Source organism: Heterodontus francisci, chromosome 22 (genome assembly GCF_036365525.1).
Source record: "Heterodontus francisci isolate sHetFra1 chromosome 22, sHetFra1.hap1, whole genome shotgun sequence".
Lineage (NCBI taxonomy): Eukaryota > Metazoa > Chordata > Chondrichthyes > Heterodontiformes > Heterodontidae > Heterodontus > Heterodontus francisci.
The window spans coordinates 37,370,561-37,381,518 of NC_090392.1; the positions used below are offsets into that span (position 1 = coordinate 37,370,561).

The following is a 10,958-nucleotide window of genomic DNA, read 5'->3' on the forward strand; positions in this document are numbered from 1 at the left end:
TCCTGGAGAAAACTTGAACCCGCAACCTCCTGACTCAGAGGTGAGAGTGCTACCCACTGAGTCACAGCTGCCAACAGCACTAAGTACACATCAAAAGAACTTCATTAGCTGTAAAACACTATGGGACATCCTGAAGTCATGAAAGGCACAATACAAATACAAGTCTTCCATTAACAAAGGAGAAAAGGCCAAAAAATGGAACAGTCGGTAACAGAACATCAGTCTCCTCTTATCAAAGAGAAATCAAGAACTTGAACACTGTGTGCTTGATGCAAAGCTGATTTATTTGACATATATCCAGAATATTAAACTCCAACCCAGTTACAGGGATTATCAACTTATATAAACCCCAACTGTCAGAATGAACATGGTTCAGTCCTGGATGTGATTAACAGCAGCAATAACAGCAGAATCCAACCCCTGCAGTCACTTGTGAACTCGCTGATGTGTCAGCAGGTGGTATGACCGAGTGAATCCCTTCCCACACACAGAGCAGGTGAACGGCCTCTCCCCAGTGTGAACTCGCTGGTGTGTCAGCATATAATTTCTGCTTTTAAAGCTCTTGTCACAATCAGAACATTTAAAAGGTCTCTCATCAGTGTGAACAATTTTGTGTTCAGTGAGGTGGGATAACCGAATGAATCCCTTCCCACACTCGGAGCAGGTGAAAGGTCTCACCCCAGAGTGAGTACGTTGGTGTTTAATCAGATAATTTCTGCTTTTAAAGCTCTTGTCACAACCGGAACATTTAAAAGGTCTCTTATCAGTGTGAACAAGTTGGTGTTCAGTGAGGTTGGATAACCGAGTGAATCCCTTCCCACACTCAGAGCAGGTGAACAGCCTCTCCCCAGTGTGAATGTGTCGATGAGTTTCCAGTTCTGATGGGGAATTGAATCCTTTCCCGCACTCGGAGCAGGTGAACGGCCTCTCCCCAGTGTGAACTCGCTGGTGCGTCAGCAGGTGTGATGAACAAGTGAATCCCTTCCCACACTCGGAGCAGGTGAACGGCTTCTCCCCAGTGTGAACGCGCTGGTGTGTCAGCAGGGTGGATGAGTGAGCAAATCCCTTCCCACAATCTGAGCAAGTGAATGGTCTCTCCCCTGTGTGGCTACGTCGATGAATTTCCAGGCTGGATGGGTAATTGAATCCCTTCCCACAGTCCCCACATTTCCACGGTTTCTCCATGGCGCAGGTCTCCTTGTGTCTCTCCAAGCTGGATGATCAGTTGAAGCTTCATCCACACACAGAACATGTGCACAGTTTCTCCCCACTGTGAATAATGTGGTGTGTTTTCAGGCTGTGTAGCTGGTTAAAGCTCTTTTCACAATCAGTGCACTAGAACACTCTCACTTGGGTGTGTGTGTCTCAGTACTTTTTCAGTCACACTGATGTTTGAAATCTTTTCCAACAGACAGAACTGACAAACATTGTTCCTTCCACATTCAAAGGCCGATGATATTCAGGTCCTGATGAATCAAGTGACTGTCAGATCTTGATGTGATGTTTGGTTCAGTTTCCCGTCTGTAAATCCTCTCCTTCTAATATCCTGTAAAAGCAGTTTACAAAAGTCATCACTGTCAGTACAGGATAGAAATTCAGAACAGATAATTCTAGTTTCTATGGAACATTCTTTCCTCTCTTGTTCCCCCAAACATTGATCCATTCAAACTAAAAGCCAAAATAAGCAGCAAAGTTGCAACAAAAGCAAAAAGAACCTTCCCAACTTAACCAGAACAATGATACCACCAGTGCCTATGAGACACTCTATACCCTGAGGTGCTCACTGGTTGCACAAGGTAAGAAGTGTGCTCCCTCTTCAGGGCCACCCAGGATGAGGCCTGCAGACAGAGTGACACTCCCATTCCCCAACAGAGTCCCGGCTCATCTTGGACATACACATTGCTGTTTAACTAGGCTCAAGAGCAGGTACAGGAGAGGATCCTCTGACTTATTCATCCACCTCCACACCAAGCGACCAAAGATTAGGATGGTGAGGCTAAATGGAAACCAAGGCATTTGATAAGGTCCCACATGGCAGATGTGTCACCAAAGTAAAAACCCACTGGATCCAAGGCAAAGTGGTGAGTTGGATCTGAAATTGGCTCAGAGGCAGGAAGCAAAGGGTAATGGTTGATTGGTGTTTTTGTGACTGGAAGGTTGTTTCCAGTGGGGTTCCTTGCTTTTTGTGGTATATATCAATGATTTGGATTTGAATGTAGGAGGTGTGATTAAGAAGTTTGCAGATGATACAAAAATTGACCGTGTGGTTAATAATGAAGAAGAAAGCTGTTGATTGCAGGAAGATATCAATGGATTGGCAGGTGGGCAACACAGTGGCAAATGGAATTCAATCCGGAGAAGTGCATTTGGGGACAGCTAACAAGGTAAGGGAATACACAATAAACGATAGGACACTGAGAAGTATAGAGGAACAGAGGAACCTTTGTGTGCATGTCCACAGATCCCTGAAGGTGGCTTGGCAGGTAGATAAGGTGGTTAAGAAAGTATACCAGATACTTGCCTTTATTAGCAGAGGCATAGAATATAACAGCAGAGAGGTTATGCTGGAACCATACAAAACACTGGTTAGGCCACAGCTGGAGTACTGTGTGCAGTTCTTGTCACCGCACAATAGGAAAGATGTTATTGTATTAGAGAGGGTACAGAGGAGATTTACAAGGATGTTGCTTGGACTGGAAAATTTTATGAGGAAAGATTGGATTTGTGAGGGTTGTTTTCTTTGGAACAGAGGCGGCCAAAAGAAATGTATAAAATTATGAGGGGTCTAGATAGAGTGGATAGGAAGGACCTATTCCCCTTTGTTGAAGGGTCCATAACCAGGGGGCATAGATTTAGGGTAGGAGGTTTAGAGGGGATTCAAGGGGAAATGTTTTCACTCAGAGGGTGGTGGGATCTAGAACTCGCTGCCTGGGAGGGTGGGAGAGGCAGAAACCCTCATAACATTTAAAAGGTACTTGGATATGCAGTTGAAGTGCCCTAACCTAAATGACTTCAAATCAAGAGCTGGAAAGTGGGATTAGGCTGGATGGCTTTGTCGACATGGACATGATGGGCCGAATGGCCTCCTTCAGTGCTATAAATATCTATGATTCTAAGTTGAGGAGCAGCCCCTTCAGTTAACTAAACTATACAGGGGCTGTAACCTCTCCCACTGAATATCTACATGGCCCACGGACCCCTCTAGGCTGATCTGCCTCAGTCTATCGCCACCACCCACACTGCACATGCTCAGAGCAGAGCACAGTCCGACCCCACGCACCAGCTCCTGTAGCCATTGATAGGGACAGTCTGACCCACAGGAAATCCCGGTAATTAATCCACCATTGAAAGCTCCAATTGTTGAATGAATAATTATTTTCATGTCATCCCATCGAGATTGGGGCCGGAGAGGCAATGAACAAAATTATTATATAAATTATGCAGAAACTCAAGTGGCCGGGCCTTCAACTATGGTGCAAAGTACAATGGAACTTCCGTTCTTTCCCCACATTTGGACTCAGGAATTAGAGGGATGTTTTCATAATTAGCAGATGACACCAAATTGGGTGACAGAACTAATAATGTGGAAGACTGCACTGAAATTCAGGAAGACGTAAACAGGCTGGCAGACTGGTCAGAAAAATGGAAAATGAAATTCAACATCGTGAAATGTGAGCTGGTTCATTTTGGGAGGAGGAATAAGGAGGCCAGTTATTGATTAGAATATAAGCAATTAAATGGAGCAGAAGAGCAAAGAGATCTGGGAACAGAGTCACATAAATCACTAAAAGGAGCAACACAAATCAATAAGAGAGCAGAGAAAGAGCTGATGTTCTTTTCTAGAGGAATACAATCCAACAGCAGGGAGGGAATGTTAAATTTATAGACAAACTCACTTAGAAGGACTGTGAGCAGTTCTGGCCTCCATATCAAAAAAGAAACATACAAGATCCTGAAGAGTCTCGACACAGTGGATGTGGAAAGAATGTTTCCCCTTGTGAGAGAATCTAGAACTAGATGACACTGTTTAAAACTAAGGGGTTGCCCATTTAAGACAGAGAGGAAGAGAAATTTTTTCTCTCAGAGGGTCGTGAGTCTTTAGAACTCTCTTCCTCAAAAGGTGGTGGTAGCAGAGTCTTTGAATATTTTTAAGACAGAGGTGGATAGATTCTTGATAAGCAAGAGGGTGAAAGGTTATCGGGGGTAGGCGGGAATATGGAGTTGAGGTTACAATCAGATCAGCCACGATCTTATTGAATGGCAGAGCACGCTCGAGGGACCTACTCCTGCTCCTAATTTGCATGTTCGTAAGCACTGAACAAAGTGCAGAATAGATTTACAAAGATGTCACCAAAGAGGATGCTACTATCCAGCAAGATTGAGCAGGCTGGGGCTCCTTTCTCTGGAAAAGAGACTACGAGGAGATCTGAGAGAGGTCTTTAAAATTATCAGTGAGTCAGAACAAGGGGGCAGCAATATAAGACAGACATTAACAGGTTAAATAGAGAACTTAGGCAGAATTTCTCTACTCAGTAGTGAGAATGTGGAACTTGCTGCCACGTGGAGTGGTTGAAGCAGGTAACAATGATGTGTTTAAGGGGAGGCTCAATACATTTAAGAGGGAGAAGGGAATAGAGGGATATGAGGGCAGGATGGGATGAGGTAATTAGAATGGGAGGAGGCACATGTGGATAATAAACACCAGCACAGACTAGTGGGGCTGAATGTCCTGCTTCTGGGCTGTAATTCTGTGCATGTACAGCAGAGGTGGATTAATGTCTAAGCCTACAGGCCCAGGGGTGGATTAATGCTCAGATTTACAGGCCCTGGTTTGCATTAATGCTCAGGCTGACAGGGCTCAAGGGTGGATTAATGCTCGCATTTACAGACCCAGGGTGGATTAATGGAAGGTCTGGGTCTAAGTTTTAGACTATGCCCATTATTACCAGATTCCCCAATGATTAGAAATATTTATCTCTATTTATTTTTTAATATATATTTAAAAATATATATTCTATCTACCCTATCAGCTTCAATTAATAAGTTGCAAACTTTGATCAAATCACTGCTTAGTCTTCTAAATTCAAGGGAATACAACCATCACCATGAAGTGATGCATTCTGGCAGAAGGAATAGGAAGAAGCAATATATACTTAATGGCACAGTTCTAAAGAATATGCAGGGACAGATGGACCTGTGGATACATGTGCACAGATCATTGAAGGTGGCAGGACTTATTGAGGGAGTAGTTGGCAAAGCATTTGGGAATTTGGGCTCCAGAAATGAGAAGTATTGAATGCAAAAACAGGGAATTTATGCTGAATCTGTAAAAAGCTCTGGTTAGGCCACAACCAGAGGATTGCGTCCAGTTCTTGTCATCACACTTTAGGAAGGATTATGAAGGTCCTGGAGAGGTTGCAGGTTGGAGAAGCTGGGGTTTTTGACCTTGGAGCAAAGGAGATTGAGAGGAGATCTGATAGAGGTGTTCAAAATTACGACAGGTTTACAAAAACTGTTCCAATTAGCTGATTGGTCAAGGACTAGGGGAAACAAATTAAAGTTTTGGGCAAGAGATACCGGGGGGGGCGTGAGGATTTTTAAAAAAAGAGAGTAATGTATCTAAGTTTGCTGATGATACAAAGCTTGGTGGAAAGATAAGCTGTGGGGAGGACACAGAGAAACTGCAAAGAGATATAGACAGATTAAGTGAGTGGGCAACAAGATAGCAGATGGAGTATAATGTAGGGAACTGTGAAGTTATTCACTTTGGTCATAAGAATAGAAAAGCGGAATATTTTTTAAAAGGTGTGAAGATTGTAAGTGTGGATGTGTGAAGAGACTTGGGTGTACTTGTACAAGGAATGAGGAGAACTTTAATATTGAGGTACAGCAAGCAATTAGGATCACAAATGGCATTTTGTCCTTTATAACAAGGGGATTGGAGTACAGGAATAAAGAAGTCTTGCTACAACTGTATAGGGTTTTGGTGAGGCCACATCTGGAAACTGTGTGCAGTTTTGGTATCCACATTTAAGGAAGGATATACTTGCATTGGAGGCAGTATGGCAAAGGTTCACTAAATTGGTCCCTGGAATGACAGGGTTGTCCAATGATGAGAGGCTGAATAAATTGGGCCTGTATTCTCTGGAGTTTAGAAGGAGAGGTGATCTCATTGAAACATGCAAGATTCTGAAGGGGCTGGATAGGGTAGACAAAGAGATTGTTTCTGCTAGTCAGGGAAGCGAAAACATGAGGGCACAGTCTCAGGATAAAGGGCCGATCACTGAGGACTGTGATGAGAAGAAATTACTTCACTTAAAGGGTTGTGAATCTTTGGAATTCTCTACCCCAGAGAGTTGTAGATGCTCATAAGGCTGAGATTGACAGATTTTTGATCTCTCAGGGAACCAAGGGATATGGCGAGCGGGCGGGAAAGTGGAGTTGAAGCCGAAGATCAGCCATGATTGTATGGAATGGCAGAGCAGGTTCGATGGGCCATATGGTCTACTCCTGCTTCTATTTCTTGTGCTTTAACAGCGCGTGGTAATGACCTGGAACCCACTGCATAAGAGGGTGGCGGAAGTGGAGACAATCAATGATTTCAACAGGAAACTGGATTGGCACTTGAAGGAAATAAACCTGCAGGACTATGTGGATAGAGCGGGGGAATGGGACTGACTGGATTGCTCCACAGAAAGCTGGCATGGAATCAAAAAGCTGAATGTCTTCCTTCTGTGCTGTAATGACTCTATGACTGATTTGCATAATCACAACTTGTGATTTAACCCTTGGAGTCCAGGTATCATTCAGGTAAATCTATGCTGTCCTTCCTTCAAGGCCAATATAGCCTTCCCATGGTGTGTACCCAGGACTGAACATAGTACTCCAGGTCTGATCTAACCAGGGCATTGAGTATCTCAGTGCTTTTCCAGTCACAATGACCCTTGAAATCTTTTGCCACAGACAAACCTTTTTCCTTCAACACTCAAAGGCCAATGATATTCAGGTCCTGGTGAATCGAGTCACTCTGTCAGATCTTGATATGTTTGGTTTGAGTTTCCACATCCGCAAAGCCTCTGCTTCCAAGCCCCTATAAAAGGAGTTTACACTGTCAGTCTAGGATTTTAATTCACAACATTCTCAGGATGGTCGCACATGCGCCCTGCTGCTCATTGCTCCCTAGAAAGATGGCATCCAGGGAAGGTATCAGAAAGATGCCCGAATATGTCCTGGGTGTGTTTGATGGGAGTGTCCTGGTTCAAGAAGGTGGCCCACCGTCACCTTCTGAATGGGCAACTGGAGATTGGCAATATCTGCTGATCTTGCTGGTGACACCATATCCCAAGAATGATGTCAAAATATTTGCACGTGTAAAATGGATTAAAAGCCTCCACAGAAATACTTGTTAGTCCAACAATACTCTTTTACATTGAGCGGTCGGTGTCCGTTTAGCAACCTCATGGCCCCTGGAATCTACGTCCCTTAACACACTGCAAATTGCTGGGCCCGATTGGGCTCAAAAGTACTTGGGGTTAAACCCAGCAGCTTCTCCTCCAACTCTACTCCAGCTCAAACTGATGCAACAAAAGAGACCTACATTGCAGGTCAGGGATTGACTTCCGCAGCCGATACCCATCCCAATACAAACTGGCTCTTAATCGGTCCAAATATGTTTCTCTACTCTGTTCTGTGAGCAACACCTGCAATAAAACAAAACCAAAATAATGTGGATGCTGGAAATCTGAAATAAAAGGAGAAAATGCTGGAGATACTCAGTTGGTCAGGCAGCATCTGTGGAGAGAGAAACCGAGTTAACGTTTCAGGCACATCAAGCTGCCGAAGCCCGGAACTTGGTGTGGGAGGAGGAGGAAAGGCAATATAGTCCAATGCTCACAGCAACCTCCAATCCACCTACATTACTGTGATAGGGAGACAGAGTTTAGAAACACTCACCAACACAACCCCAGTAAAACATCCCAGGAGGAAACGGGGGAGCAGTGTGTGTACCTGCCCTGATATCCCCCTCCCCAGGCCTGTCAATCAAACCCCCCACTCCTCCCAGTCCACAGCTCAGCCCAGCAGCTTCCTGCAGCTTGAGCCAGCCCTGCCCAGGTGTGGCCCAGTCCAAGGAGAGTCTTTGTGGAAGCAGGGAGGGGGGACCTCCTGCCCTGTGCTGTGTCCCAAATAGTTCCTCACTCCCTCCCCCAGACCCCTTTTTAACTGAGATAAGTTTCCTTTAAAGTTTTGCTCTTTGATGTTACTGTTTATTAATCCTTAGTTCCTCCAAAACAGCTGGAAAGACGGCGGTTGTTACCCGAGCCTGTCACCGGGAGAAGCCCGCAGCTGCCGCCCGCTCGGTACAAACGCGAGACCGGGAGCTTCTTGCTGGGGGTGTTGAGGCCTACATCGGTTGTTCCTGAAGCCTCCCCGCCAGCTCCATCGCTATCGCCGAGTTGCAGCTGCGTCTTGAACTACGCATGCTCCAAACCCTTCCCAGCAGTACGCCTGCGCACTGGTCTCCTGTGAGGTTGGGTAAAAGCATTGCTATTGAAGAGCGCAAGAGGTCGGGAGCACCGAGCAGAGGGAGTGGGGAAGAGTAGCGGCCATTGAGGGGGTTTGGGATTATTTCGGCTTCTGTGTGAAATTGAGCAGCGCCATCTTTATTATTGGCAACTGCCTGTGACGTCGCAGTGACATCATAGTCGATGAGGCTGCATCTGCGCATGTGCCAATAGTGCCCCACCTAGTGGTTACTGCCAGCAAACGTGTCCTAAATTTAAAATCGTTCCTCAAAGAAGCCAGAAGTATTTTTAGAGATACAGCACTGAAACAGGCCCTTCGGCCCACCGAGTCTGTGCCGACCAAGAACCACCCATTTATACTAACCCTACAGTAATCCCATATTCCCTACCACCTACTTACACGAGGGGCAATTTATAATGGCCAATTTACTTATCACCTGCAAGTCTTTGGCGGTGGGAGGAAACCGGAGCACCCGGCGAAAACCCACGTGGTCACAGGGAGAACTTGCAAACTCCACACAGGCAGTACCCAGAATCGAACCCGGGTCCCTGGAGCTGTGAGACTGCGGTGCTAACCACTATGCCACCCCAAGTATATTGAGGAGAAATATCTCCAGCCTGAGGATTGTTAAGATCTGGAACGGATTGTTTGAATGGAGGATATAATCAGACCCATAGGAACTTTCAGATGGCAATTGGTCATTGCCTGGAAGGGGACTAATTTAATTTGTGGACTATATTTTAAGAACTGGGTTTCCTGAGCCTGTACTTGTTATATGGCCCAGTGAGGTTTAAATAAAGAAAGCAGCATGGATTTCTTTCGGGAAAATCATGTTTAACTAACTTGCTGGAGGTTTTTGAAGAAGTAACAGAGGGTTGATGAGAGCAATGCAGTTGTTGTGGTGAACATGGGCTTTCAAAAGGCACTTGATACAGTGTCACACAACAGACTAGTGAACAAAGTTATAGCTCATGGCATAAACGGGACAGTAGCAACATTGTTACGACTGAGGTGGGAGGAGTGCACTGTTAATTCAGTCCCACTTCTCCACAGGTCACGGCATATCAATAAATTTTCCCACCTACCGAAAACCAGCCAATTTCATACTCTATTTGTACCCCAGAATAAAGCACACCAACCAGGTTTCTTGAATCAACAACAAAATCAACGATTTCTTCTTCTTTGGCCTCCTTGTCTCGAGAGACAATGGGTAAGCGCCTAGAGGAGGTCAGTGGTTTGTGAAGCAGCGCCTGGAGTGGCTATGAAGGTCAATTCGAGAGTGACAGACCCTTCCACAGTCGCTGCAGATAAAATTGGTTGTCGGGGCTGTTACACAGTTGGCTCTCTCCTTGCGCTTCTGTCTTTTCTCCTGCCAACTCTAAGTCTCTTTGACTCGCCACTCTTTAGCCCCGCCTTTATGGCTGTCTGGCAGCTCAGGCGATCCCTGGCAACTGACTCCCATGACTTGTGGTCAATGTCACAGGACTTCATGTCGCGTTTGCAGACATCTTTAAAGCGGAGACATGGATGGCCGCTGGGTCTGATACCAGTGATGAGCTCGCTGTACAATGTGTCTTTAGGAATCCTGCCATCTTCCATGCGGCTCACATGGCCAAGCCATCTCAAGTGCCATTGGCTCAGTAGGGTGTATATGCTGGGGATGTTGGCCACCTCGAGGACTTCTGTGTTGGAGATACATCTGATGCCAAGGATTCTCCAGAGGCAGCGAAGATGGAATGAGTTGCGACGTCGCTCTTGGCTGACGTACGTCGTCCAGGCCTCGCTGCCATAGAGCAAGGTACTGAGGACGCAGGCTTGATACAGTCGGACTTTTGTGTTCCGTGTCAGTGCGCCATTTTCCCACACTCTCTTGGCCAGTCTAGACATAGCAGCGGACTCCTTTCCCATGCGCTTGTTGATTTCTGCATCGAGAGGTTACTGGTGATAGTTGCGCCTAGGTAGGTGAACTCTTGAACCACTTCCAGAGTGTGGTCGCCAATATTGATGGATGGAGCATTTCTGATGTCCTGCCCCATGATGTTTGTTTTCTTGAGGCTGATGGTTAGGCCAAATTCATTGCAGGCAGCGCAATCCTGTCGATGAGACTCTGCAGACACTCTTCTGTGTGGGATTTATTAATATATATTATTATTTATTAATATGTATATTTATTAATTATCTAAGACTTAACCAATACTGAGATAAATCTATATACAAAAAGCTCCTTATTGCCCAAGGCCTCATGCACACTCACAGACTTTTTTTTTTAAAAACTGGTTAACTGGGGAAAAAGGATTTTTTGGTTTACAGCTGTTTCTTCAGAATAGAAGAAATAATAAAATAAATCTGTTTGTCACGTTCTGGTAGGAAATTCTTCAGTTTGGTGAGGTCTTCCAGAGTCAGATAGTTGGATGCCACTCGAAGTCTCGCCAGGC

General features: G+C 45.3%; 1 protein-coding gene across 3 annotated transcripts; it reads right to left on the minus strand.

The window, feature by feature from the left end:
* Positions 1-266: 266 nt before the first annotated feature.
* On the minus strand, positions 267-8,664 carry LOC137381322 (zinc finger protein ZFP2-like). 3 transcript variants are annotated; one of them, XM_068053714.1, is made up of 3 exons: positions 8,315-8,664; positions 6,970-7,090; positions 267-1,546 (listed from the first exon to the last, which is right to left on the minus strand). In XM_068053714.1, exon 3 carries the CDS (start codon positions 1,183-1,185, stop codon positions 427-429), a length of 759 nt encoding a protein of 252 aa, XP_067909815.1. In that variant the 5' UTR covers positions 1,186-1,546; positions 6,970-7,090; positions 8,315-8,664; the 3' UTR covers positions 267-426. The 3 variants fall into 3 exon arrangements, with proteins under 3 accessions (XP_067909815.1, XP_067909818.1, XP_067909817.1); XM_068053717.1 differs by having other exon boundaries at positions 8,262-8,664; XM_068053716.1 differs by lacking the exon at positions 8,315-8,664 and adding an exon at positions 7,954-8,254.
* Between the last annotated feature and the right edge of the window lie 2,294 nt (positions 8,665-10,958).

Bases quoted from the DNA above. Each gene is read 5' to 3' on its own strand.
- LOC137381322 (XM_068053714.1), bottom strand. From the start codon at position 1,185: ATGGAGAAACCGTGGAAATGTGGGGACTGTGGGAAGGGATTCAATTAC.